The following is a 13,318-nucleotide window of genomic DNA, read 5'->3' as shown; positions in this document are numbered from 1 at the left end:
CGGTGGCTAGGAAAAACTCCCTAGAAAGGCCAAAACCTAGGAAGAAACCTAGAGAGGAACCAGGCTATGTGGGGTGGCCAGTCCTCTTCTGGCTGTGCCGGGTGGAGATTATAAACCTAGAGAGGAACCAGGCTATGTGGGGTGGCCAGTCCTCTTCTGGCTGTGCCGGGTGGAGATTATAACAGAACATGGCCAAGATGTTCAAATGTTCATAAATGACCAGCATGGTCGAATAATAACAAGGCAGAACAGTTGAAACTGGAGCAGCAGCACAGTCAGGTGGACTGGGGACAGCAAGGAGTCATCATGTCAGGTCGTCCTGGGGCATGGTCCTAGGGCTCAGGTCCTCCGAGAGAGAGAAAGAAAGAGAGAATTAGAGAGAGCATATGTGGGGTGGCCAGTCCTCTTCTGGCTGTGCCGGGTGGAGATTATAACAGAACATGGCCAAGATGTTCAAATGTTCATAAATGACCAGCATGGTCAAATAATAGTAAGGCAGAACAGTTGAAACTGGAGCAGCAGCATGGCCAGGTGGACTGGGGACAGCAAGGAGTCATCATGTCAGATAGTCCTGGGGCATGGTCCTAGGGCTCAGGTCAGTTGAAACTGGAGCAGCAGCATGGCCAGGTGGACTGGGGACAGCAAGGAGTCATCATGTCAGGTAGTCCTGGGGCATGGTCCTAGGGCTCAGGTCCTCCGAAAGAGAGAAAGAAAGAAGGAGAGAATTAGAGAACGCACACTTAGATTCACACAGGACACCGAATAGGACAGGAGAAGTACTCCAGATATAACAAACAGTGGAGAATGCTGGAGGATTCATATATGAAACAGTGGAGAACGCTGGAGGATTCATATATGAAACAGTGGAGAACGCAGGAGGATTCATATATGAAACAGTGGAGAACGCTGGAGGATTCATATATGAAACAGTGGAGAACGCAGGAGGATTCATATATGAAACAGTGGAGAACGCTGGAGGATTCATATATGAAACAGTGGAGAACGCTGGAGGATTCATATATGAAACAGTGGAGAACGCTGGAGGATTCATATATGTAACAGTGGAGAACGCTGGAGGATTCATATATGAAACAGTGGAGAACGCTGGAGGATTCATATATGAAACAGTGGAGAACGCTGGAGGATTCATATATGAAACAGTGGAGAACGCTGGAGGATTCATATATGAAACAGTGGAGAACGCTGGAGGATTCATACGTATATGAAACAGTGGAGAACGCTGGAGGATTCATATATGAAACAGTGGAGAACGCTGGAGGATTCATATATGAAACAGTGGAGAACGCTGGAGGATTCATACGTATATGAAACAGTGGAGAACGCTGGAGGATTCATATATGAAACAGTGGAGAACGCAGGAGGATTCATATATGAAACAGTGGAGAACGCTGAAGGATTCATATATGAAACAGTGGAGAACGCTGGAGGATTCATATATGAAACAGTGGAGAATGCAGGAGGATTCATATATGAAACAGTGGAGAACGCTGGAGGATTCATATATGAAACAGTGGAGAATGCAGGAGGATTCATATATGAAACAGTGGAGAACGCTGGAGGATTCATATATGAAACAGTGGAGAATGCAGGAGGATTCATATATGAAACAGTGGAGAACGCTGGAGGATTCATATATGAAACAGTGGAGAACGCTGGAGGATTCATATATGAAACAGTGGAGAATGCAGGAGGATTCATATATGAAACAGTGGAGAACGCTGGAGGATTCATATATGAAACAGTGGAGAACGCTGGAGGATTCATATATGAAACAGTGGAGAACGCTGGAGGATTCATATATGAAACAGTGGAGAATGCAGGAGGATTCATATATGAAACAGTGGAGAACGCTGGAGGATTCATATATGAAACAGTGGAGAACGCTGGAGGATTCATATATGAAACAGTGGAGAACGCTGGAGGATTCATATATGAAACAGTGGAGAACGCTGGAGGATTCACATATGAAACAGTGGAGAACGCTGGAGGATTCATATATGAAACAGTGGAGAACGCAGGAGGATTCATATATTAAACCGTGGAGAACGCTGGAGGATTCATATATGAAATAGTGGAGAACGCTGGAGGATTCATATATGAAACAGTGGAGAACGCAGGAGGATTCATATATGAAACAGTGGAGAACGCAGGAGGATTCATATATGAAACAGTGGAGAACGCAGGAGGATTCATATATGAAACAGTGGAGAACGCTGGAGGATTCATATATGAAACGGTGGAGAACGCTGGAGGATTCATATATGAAACAGTGGAGAACGCAGGAGGATTCATATATGAAACAGTGGAGAATGCTGGAGGATTCATATATGAAACAGTGGAGAACGCTGGAGGATTCATATATGAAACAGTGGAGAACGCTGGAGGATTCATATATGAAACAGTGGAGAACGCTGGAGGATTCATATATGAAACAGTGGAGAACGCTGGAGGATTCATATATGAAACAGTGGAGAACGCTGGAGGATTCATATATGAAACAGTGGAGAACGCTGGAGGATTCATATATGAAACAGTGGAGAACGCTGGAGGATTCATATATGAAACAGTGGAGAACGCTGGAGGATTCATATATGAAACAGTGGAGAACGCTGGAGGATTCATATATGAAACAGTGGAGAACGCAGGAGGATTCATATATGAAACAGTGGAGAACGCTGGAGGATTTGTTTCCTCCCTGTCACTGTGCTCACTGCCACATTCCCAGCCCACATTCCCAGCCCACATTCCCAGCCCACATTCCCAGCCCACATTCCCAGCCCACATTCCCAGCCCACATTCCCAGCCCACATTCCCAGCCCACATTCCCAGCCCACATATTCACCAGGGCTGAACTGATGACTATCATGCAGTGTACCCGGGTTGATGACCAGAGTGGAAAAGAATTCCACATTGATGGCCGATAGGAGTTCATTCAGGTTCAAGACAGATTCCTTTGCTTTTGATTCGTTGAATCAGACGGCCAATGTTTTAGCAACACCTCCCTGTTTTGGTCTCGTACCAGAGAACATTTGGCCAGAAGTAGGACCTGACGACAGAGTTATGTAGAACTCACTTTTCGTCCCCGTTTGTAACTGCCAAATGTTCGTCCAGGTTCACTGTGTCTTATCACTTCTTCAAGGATCCAGTACATGTGTGGGATGTTAAATGGGATGTTGTGTGTGTGTGATGTTAAATGGGATGTTGTGTGTGTGATGTTAAATGGGATGTTGTGTGTGTGATGTTAAATGGGATGTTGTGTGTGATGTTAAATGGGATGTTGTGTGGGATGTTAAATGGGATGTTGTGTGTGTGGGATGTTAAATGGGATGTTGTGTGTGTGATGTTAAATGGGATGATGTGTGTGTGATGTTAAATGGGATGTTGTGTGTACAGTACATATAATGTGATGTTAAATGGGATGTTGTGTGTGTGATGTTAAATGGGATGATGTGTGTGTGATGTTAAATGGGATGTTGTGTGTGTGATGTTAAATGGGATGTTGTGTGTGATGTTAAATGGGATGTTGTGTGTGTGATGTTAAATGGGATGTTGTGTGTGTGATGTTAAATGGGATGATGTGTGTGATGTTAAATGGGATGATGTGTGTGTGATGTTAAATGGGATGTTGTGTGTGTGATGTTAAATGGGATGTTGTGTGTGTGATGTTAAATGGGATGTTGTGTGTGATGTTAAATGGGATGTTGTGTGTGATGTTAAATGGGATGTTGTGTGTGATGTTAAATGGGATGTTGTGTGTGGGATGTTAAATGGGATGTTGTGTGTGTGATGTTAAATGGGATGTTGTGTGTGTGGGATGTTAAATGGGATGTTGTGTGTGTGATGTTAAATGGGATGTTGTGTGTGTGATGTTAAATGGGATGTTGTGTGTGTGATGTTAAATGGGATGTTGTGTGTGTGATGTTAAATGGGATGTTGTGTGTGTGTGATGTTAAATGGGATGTTGTGTGTGTGATGTTAAATGGGATGTTGTGTGTGTGGGATGTTAAATGGGATGTTGTGTGTGTGATGTTAAATGGGATGATGTGTGTGTGATGTTAAATGGGATGTTGTGTGTGTGATGTTAAATGGGATGTTGTGTGTGTGATGTTAAATGGGATGTTGTGTGTGGGATGTTAAATGGGATGTTGTGTGTGTGATGTTAAATGGGATGTTGTGTGTGTGATGTTAAATGGGATGTTGTGTGTGTGATGTTAAATGGGATGTTGTGTGTGTGATGTTAAATGGGATGTTGTGTGTGGGATGTTAAATGGGATGTTGGTTGTGTGTGTGATGTTAAATGGGATGTTGTGTGTGGGATGTTAAATGGGATGTTGTGTGTGTGATGTTTAAATGGGATGTTGTGTGTGTGTGTGATGTTAAATGGGATGTTGTGTGTGTGATGTTAAATGGGATGTTGTGTGTGTGTGATGTTAAATGGGATGTTGTGTGTGTGATGTTAAATGGGATGTTGTGTGTGTGTGATGTTAAATGGGATGTTGTGTGTGTGATGTTAAATGGGATGATGTGTGTGTGATGTTAAATGGGATGATGTGTGTGTGATGTTAAATGGAATGTTGTGTGTGTGATGTTAAATGGGATGTTGTGTGTGTGATGTTAAATGGGATGTTGTGTGTGTGATGTTAAATGGGATGTTGTGTGTGTGTGATGTTAAATGGGATGTTGTGTGTGTGATGTTAAATGGGATGTTGTGTGTGTGATGTTAAATGGGATGTTGTGTGTGATGTTAAATGGGATGTTGTGTGTGTGATGTTAAATGGGATGTTGTGTGTGTGGATGTTAAATGGGATGTTGTGTGTGTGTGATGTTAAATGGATGTTGTGTGTGGGATGTTAAATGGGATGTTGTGTGTGTGATGTTAAATGGTGTGTGTGATGTTAAATGGGATGTGTGTGATGTTAAATGGGATGTTGTGTGTGTGATGTTAAATGGGATGTTGTGATGTTAAATGGGATGTGTGATGTTAAATGGGATGTTGTGTGTGTGTGATGTTAAATGGGATGTTGTGTGTGTGATGTTAAATGGGATGTTAAATGGGATGTTGTGTGTGTGATGTTAAATGGGATGTTGTGTGTGTGATGTTAAATGGGATGTTGTGTGTGTGTGATGTTAAATGGGATGTTGTGTGTGTGTGATGTTAAATGGGATGTTGTGTGTGTGATGTTAAATGGGATGTTGTGTGTGTGATGTTAAATGGGATGTTGTGTGTGTGATGTTAAATGGGATGTTGTGTGTGTGATGTTAAATGGGATGTTGTGTGTGTGATGTTAAATGGGATGTTGTGTGTGTGATGTTAAATGTGATGTTGTGTGTGTGATGTTAAATGGGATGTTGTGTGTGTGATGTTAAATGGGATGTTGTGTGTGTGATGTTAAATGGGATGTTGTGTGTGTGATGTTAAATGGGATGTTGTGTGTGATGTTAAATGGGATGATGTGTGTGATGTTAAATGGGATGATGTGTGTGTGATGTTAAATGGGATGTTGTGTGTGTGTGATGTTAAATGGGATGTTGTGTGGGTGATGTTAAATGGGATGATGTGTGTGTGATGTTAAATGGGATGTTGTGTGTGTGATGTTAAATGGGATGATGTGTGTGTGATGTTAAATGGGATGTTGTGTGTGTGATGTTAAATGGGATGTTGTGTGTGTGTGATGTTAAATGGGATGTTGTGTGTGTGTGATGTTAAATGGGATGTTGTGTGTGATGTTAAATGGGATGTTGTGTGTGTGTGATGTTAAATGGGATGTTGTGTGTGTTCTTTCTTTTGCAGTTCTTCTACACAACGCCATTCCTTTTGTAGGATTTGGTTTCCTGGACAACGCCATCATGATTGTAGCTGTAAGTTACACCACTTTATCAAATGAATATCACGTTTTGATCTGCGTCTCTGTGGTAGACCCTCTATAGTATTACAGTAATACTAGATATATTATACAGTAATATGTGGTAGACCTCTATCCATACTAGTATTACGGTAATACTAGATATATTCTACAGTAATATGTGGTAGACCTCTATCCATACTAGTATTACGGTAATACTAGATATATTCTACAGTAATATGTGGTAGACCTCTATCCATACTAGTATTACGGTAATACTAGATAGATGATACAGTAATATGTGGTAGACCTCTATCCATACTAGTATTACGGTAATACTAGATATATTCTACAGTAATATGTGGTCGCCCTCTATCCATACTAGTATTACGGTAATACTAGATATATTCTACAGTAATATGTGGTAGACCTCTATCTATACTAGTATTACCGTAATACTAGATATATTCTACAGTAATATGTGGTAGACCTCTATCCATACTAGTATTACAGTAATACTAGATAGATGATACAGTAATATGTGGTAGACCTCTATCCATACTAGTATTACCGTAATACTAGATAGATGATACAGTAATGTGGTAGACCTCTATCCATACTAGTTTTACAGTAATATTAGATATATTCTACAGTAATATGTGGTAGACCTCTATCCACACTAGTATTACAGTAATATGTGGTAGATCTCTATCCATACTAGTTTTACAGTAATATTAGATAGATTCTACAGTAATATGTGGTAGCCCTCTATCCATACTAGTTTTACAGTAATACTAGATAGATTATACAGTAATATGCAGTAGACCTCTATCTATACTAGTATTACAGTAATACTAGATATATTATACAGTAATATGTGGTAGATATCTGTTTCATTAACATTGAAGTGAGAATCTGGTATCTGTCATTTACTGTAACTAGAGAGTTGGTCAATTCTATTTTAGCTTTTCAAAACATTGACATTTATTTTTTTGCCACCAAAAGCAGACTCTTTTATCCACATCTAACACACTTAACCTCATTCAAATACTTTCATTCTGAGGGACAAAAAATGACTCATTGAAGTTGAATACAAAAGCTTTAGCTTTCAGCGGTGGTTTTTCATTACAGCATGAAACACACACTATATAAACATACAGTGGGGCAAAAAAGTATTTAGTCAGCCACGAATTGTGCAAGTTCTCCCACTTAAAAAGATGAGAGAGGCCTGTAATTTTCATCATAGGTACACTTAGCCCCGCTATGTATCACGTGTTGGGTTTTCCCACATGGCCGTAACAAATAACAACAGAGAATTGATGAGGGTGTTTGTGTGTTTTGTTTTTAGGGCACGCAGATTGAGTTGTCCATAGGTGTGATCCTTGGGATTTCAACCATGGCAGGTATGTCGAAAACCAGAAATAATCTGTGAGTCCCTAATGGGACCATATTCCCTGTGTAGTTCACTATATCGGGAATAGGGTGCCATTTGGGATGCTGTCTATATTTATTTTATTTTATTTATTTCACCTTTATTTAACCAGGTAGGCTAGTTGAGAACAAGTTCTCATTTGCAACTGCGACCTGGCCAAGATAAAGCAAAGCAGTGTGAACAGACAACACAGAGTTACACATGGAGTAAACATGCTTTGTAATGTTTTTTTAAATATATTTACAGTGCCTAGTGAAAGTCTACACGCCCCTTGCACAGTTTTAAGAGATGACATTTCAAAAGAGAAATTGGGGAGGACGGGGCTCGTGGTAATGGATGGAGCGGAATCAGTGGAACGGTATCAAATACATCAAACAAACATGGTTTCCATGGTTTCCATGGTTTCCATGGTTTCCATGTGTTTGATGCCATTCCATTTGCTCCGTTCCAGGTATTATTATGAGCCCTCCTCCCCTCAGCAGACTCCACTGTAATATAACCATAGGGCTGTGGTCAGTGATCCACCATATGTAGATTAACTTTGACCCTAGGAGGTCCGGAGCCCGCTGCACACATCTGATGTCCCAGGTCTAAATCAGGGTGTCCCAGGTCTAAATCAGGCCCTGATTACAGGGGAACAATGACTGGTGTCCCAGGTCTAAATCAGGCCCTGATTAGAGGGGAACAATGACTGGTGTCCCAGGTCTAAATCAGGCCCTGATTAGAGGTCAACAATGACTGGTGTCCCAGGTCTAAATCAGGCCCTGATTAGAGGACAACAATGACTGGTGTCCCAGGTCTAAATCAGGCCCTGATTAGAGGTGAACAATGAAAACACGCAGAGGGACTGACTTGGAGGACCAGAGTTGAGTTTGAGGGATGTAGGGAATAGGCAGCCGTTTGAAACACGCGTTCTCTCAGTTTGTCCCCTGGTCTGGCTAGCTGCCAGACACTGAAGAGAGCGACAGACAGCGGATGATGATTATTCATATGTATGGTAATATTCCTCTTCAGTCATCTGAATGACAACAGCGATATCCTAGCCGTTCACTTTAGGACAAGAGGTGATCATTTGCATTTTAACAGAATGATTCAGCCTCCTTGGGAACCAAACGACAGAGAGACAGTGCATCTCAAATGGCACCCTGTTCCCTATACAGGGCACTGCTTTTGACCAGGGCCCATAGGGTAGTGCACTATATAGGGCATAGGGTAGCATTTGGGACTCATCCATAGCCTAGCTAGCTACCGTACCATAATATAACATATAACATACCATAACAGTCATATCACATCACAGATTAATGACACTTCAGCCTGTAACAGAGGAGAACATATCAGAGATAAATGAGAGTTTAACAGAGGATAACATATCAGAGATAAATGAGTCTGTAACAGAGGAGAACATATCAGAGATAAATGAGAGTTTAACAGAGGATAACATATCAGAGATAAATGAGTCTGTAACAGGGGAGAACATATCAGAGATAAATGAGTCTGTAACAGAGGAGAACATATCAGAGATAAATGAGTCTGTAACAGAGGAGAACATATCAGAGATAAATTAGAGTTTAACAGAGGAGAACATAACAGAGATAAATGAGTCTGTAACAGAGGGAGAACATATCAGAGATAAATGAGAGTTTAACAGAGGAGAACATATCAGAGATAAATGAGTCTGTAACAGAGGAGAACATATCAGAGATAAATGAGCCTGTAACAGAGGATAACATATCAGAGATAAATGAGTCTGTAACAGGGGAGAACATATCAGAGATAAATGAGTCTGTAACAGAGGAGAACATATCAGAGATAAATGAGTCTGTAACAGAGGAGAACATATCAGAGATAAATTAGAGTTTAACAGAGGAGAACATAACAGAGATAAATGAGTCTGTAACAGAGGAGAACATCAGGTTGTCAGATAGAGGATGGAGATAATACACTCTCCATACAGAATATAATGACAAAATGATCTATTTTATTCTGTGTCCCTCTCCCTTCCCTTTCTCTGGCCTTGGGGAGAGGAGGCGAGGTGAGGGAAGGAGAGGAGAGGAGGGGTGAGGTGGAGAGGAGAGGAGAGGAGAGGAGAGGAGAGGAGAAGAGAAGAGAAGAGAAGAGAAGAGAAGAGAAGAGAAGAGAAGAGAAGAGAAGAGAAGAGAAGAGAAGAGAAGAGAGGAAGAGAAGAGAAGAGAAGAGAAGAGGAGAGAAGGAGAGGGAGAGGAGAGGAGAGGAGAGGAGAGGAGAGGAGAGGGAGGAGAGGAGAGGAGAGGGAGAGGAGAGGAGAGGAGAGGAGGGGAGGGGAGGGGATCAGGGGAGGGGAGAGGAGAGGAGAGGAGAGGAGAGGAGAGGAGAGGAGAGGAGAGGAGAGGAGAGAAAAACACACACACACACACACTGCTCTGTCAGCGTATTTCTTCAATCTCTTCCCATTCGTGAGCCCTGATGGAATTTGGGATGGGTACCAGCAGCAAACGAAGCTATTGACTCTGTGGAAACTGGAAACGTCTGTGAGACTGTCAACATATTGAATCCTGGGGTAGTTGAGGACTGTAGCATCACCTATGGCTGGCCTGTGTTATGAGATAACAACATATTGAATCCTGGGGTAGTTGAGGACTGCAGCATCACCTATGGCTGGCCTGTGTTCTGGGATAACAACATATTGAATCCTGGGGTAGTTGAGGACTGCAGCATCACCTATGGCTGGCCTGTGTTATGAGATAACAACATATTGAATCCTGGGGTAGTTGAGGACTGCAGCATCACCTATGGCTGGCCTGTGTTCTGGGATAACAACATATTGAATCCTGGGGTAGTTGAGGACTGCAGCATCACCTATGGCTGGCCTGTGTTCTGGGACAACAACATATGTATTGTGATAGTGGGAGATTGTTTTCTGTTTGGATACAGGATAGTATTCTATGTGGAGTAAATGAATTCAGATCCAGTATACTATTCTATGTGGAGTAAATGAATTCAGATCCAGTATAGTATTCCATGTGGAGTAAATTAATTCAGATCCAGTATAGTATTCTATGTGGAGTAAATGAATTCAGATACAGGATAGTATTCCATGTGGAGTAAATGAATTCAGATCCAGTATAGTATTCCATGTGGAGTAAATGAATTCAGATCCAGTATAGTATTCTATGTGGAGTAAATCTGCTGTCAGATCTCAGTATAGTATTCTATGTGGAGTAAATTAATTCAGATCCAGTATAGTATTCTATGTGGAGTAAATTAATTCAGATCCAGTATAGTATTCTATGTGGAGGTGTGTCTGCTGGTCATATAGCTCTGCTGTATAATAGACTGTGAATCCTCTCCCACTGAGATACTGCAGGGCTATTTCAGGGAACAGCAGAAAGACAAGGCTGTGATGTTCTGGACCCAGAGCTCTACTATAACTAACAGCAGGCTGGACCCAGAGCTCTACTATAACTAACAGCAGGCTGGACCCAGAGCTCTACTATAACTAACAGCAGGCTGGACCCAGAACTCTACTATAACTAACAGCAGGCTGGACCCAGAGCTCTACTATAACTAACAGCAGGCTGGACCCAGAGCTCTACTATAACTACCAGCAGGCTGGGACCCAGAACTCTACTATAACTACCAGCAGGCTGGACCCAGAGCTCTACTATAACTAACAGCAGGCTGGACCCTCTAGAGCTGGACTACTATAACTACCAGCAGGCTGGACCCAGAGCTCTACTATAACTAACAGCAGGCTGGACCCAGAACTCTACTATAACTAACAGCAGGCTGGACCCAGAACTCTACTATAACTAACAGCAGGCTGGACCCAGAGCTCTACTATAACTAAGAGCTACTATAACTAGCAGGGCTGGACCCAGAGCTCTACTATAACTAACAGGGTCCAGAGCTCTACTATAACTAGCAGGGTCCAGAGCTCTACTATAACTAACAGGGTCCAGAGCTCTACTATAACTAACAGGGCTAGAGCTCTACTATAACTAGCAGGGTCCAGAGCTCTACTATAACTAGCAGGGTCCAGAGCTCTACTATAACTAACAGGGTCCAGAGCTCTACTATAACTAACAGGGTCCAGAGCTCTACTATAACTAGCAGGGTCCAGAGCTCTACTATAACTAACAGCAGGTCCAGAGCTCTACTATAACTAGCAGGGTCCAGAGCTCTACTATAACTAACAGGGTCCAGAGCTCTACTATAACTAGCAGGGTCCAGAGCTCTACTATAACTAGCAGGGTCCAGAACTCTACTATAACTAACAGGGTCCAGAGCTCTACTATAACTAGCAGGGTCCAGAGCTCTACTATAACTAGCAGGGTCCAGAGCTCTACTATAACTAGCAGGGTCCAGAGCTCTACTATAACTAGCAGGGTCCAGAGCTCTACTATAACTAGCAGGGCAGGGTCCAGAGCTCTACTATAACTAGCAGGGTCCAGAGCTCTACTATAACTAGCAGGGTCCAGAGCTCTACTATAACTAGCAGGGTCCAGAGCTCTACTATAACTAGCAGGGTCCAGAGCTCTACTATAACTAGCAGGGTCCAGAGCTCTACTATAACTAGCAGGGTCCAGAGCTCTACTATAACTAGCAGGGTCCAGAGCTCTACTATAACTAGCAGGGTCCAGAGCTCTACTATAACTAGCAGGGTCCAGAGCTCTACTATAACTAGCAGGGTCCAGACCTCTACTATAACTAACAGGGTCCAGAGCTCTACTATAACTAGCAGGGTCCAGACTCTACTATAACTAGGGTCCAGAGCTCTACTATAACTAGCAGGGTCCAGACCTCTACTATAACTAGCAGGGTCCAGAGCTCTACTATAACTATCAGGGTCCAGAACTATAACTAACAGAAGAGGAGAATACCCACTGTTATGAAAGTACCAGAGGAGATAAAGGAGGAGAATACCCACTGTTATGAAAGTACCAGAGGAGATAAAGGAGGAGAATACCCACTGTTATGAAAGTACCAGAGGAGATAAAGGAGGAGAATACCCACTGTTATGAAAGTACCAGAGGAGATAAAGGAGGAGAATACCCACTGTTATGAAAGTACCAGAGGGATAAAGGAGGAGAATACCCACTGTTATGAAAGTACCAGAGGAGATAAAGGAGGAGAATACCCACTGTTATGAAAGTACCAGAGGAGATAAAGGAGGAGAATACCCACTGTTATGAAAGTACCAGAGGAGATAAAGGAGGAGAATACCCACTGTTATGAAAGTACCAGAGGAGATAAAGGAGGAGAATACCCACTGTTATGAAAGTACCAGAGGAGATAAAGGAGGAGAATACCCACTGTTATGAAAGTACCAGAGGAGATAAAGGAGGAGAATACCCACTGTTATGAAAGTACCAGAGGAGATAAAGGAGGAGAATACCCACTGTTATGAAAGTACCAGAGGAGATAAAGGAGGAGAATACCCACTGTTATGAAAGTACCAGAGGAGATAAAGGAGGAGAATACCCACTGTTATGAAAGTACCAGAGGAGATAAAGGAGGAGAATACCCACTGTTATGAAAGTACCAGAGGAGATAAAGGAGGAGAATACCCACTGTTATGAAAGTACCAGAGGAGATAAAGGAGGAGAATACCCACTGTTATGAAAGTACCAGAGGAGATAAAGGAGGAGAATACCCACTGTTATGAAAGTACCAGAGGAGATAAAGGAGGAGAATACCCACTGTTATGAAAGTACCAGAGGAGATAAAGGAGGAGAATACCCACTGTTATGAAAGTACCAGAGGAGATAAAGGAGGAGAATACTGTTATGAAAGTACCAGAGGAGATAAAGGAGGAGAATACCCACTGTTATGAAAGTACCAGAGGAGATAAAGGAGGAGAATACCCGCTGTTATGAAAGTACCAGAGGAGATAAAGGAGGAGAATACCACTGTTATGAAAGTACCAGAGGAGATAAAGGAGGAGAATACCCACTGTTATGAAAGTACCAGAGGAGATAAAGGAGGAGAATACCCACTGTTATGAAAGTACCAGAGGAGATAAAGGAGGAGAATACCACTG

At 42.3% G+C, this 13,318-nt stretch overlaps 1 protein-coding gene across 1 annotated transcript in view; it reads left to right on the top strand.

Moving 5' to 3' along the window:
- LOC127926159 (transmembrane protein 65-like) overlaps nucleotides 1–13,318 on the top strand; it is a 90,838-nt gene that overhangs the window by 45,570 nt on the left and 31,950 nt on the right. The window contains exons 4-5 of the mRNA XM_052511636.1: nucleotides 5,813–5,880; nucleotides 7,213–7,267. Coding sequence (XP_052367596.1) covers nucleotides 5,813–5,880; nucleotides 7,213–7,267 — 123 coding nt within the window. The remainder of the gene's footprint in view (nucleotides 1–5,812; nucleotides 5,881–7,212; nucleotides 7,268–13,318) is intronic.

Source organism: Oncorhynchus keta, unplaced genomic scaffold (genome assembly GCF_023373465.1).
Source record: "Oncorhynchus keta strain PuntledgeMale-10-30-2019 unplaced genomic scaffold, Oket_V2 Un_contig_7036_pilon_pilon, whole genome shotgun sequence".
In the NCBI taxonomy this organism is placed as follows: Eukaryota; Metazoa; Chordata; class Actinopteri; order Salmoniformes; family Salmonidae; genus Oncorhynchus; species Oncorhynchus keta.
Note: the sequence above shows the minus strand (reverse complement) of the source record. Positions and strands in the feature narration are given on the sequence as shown.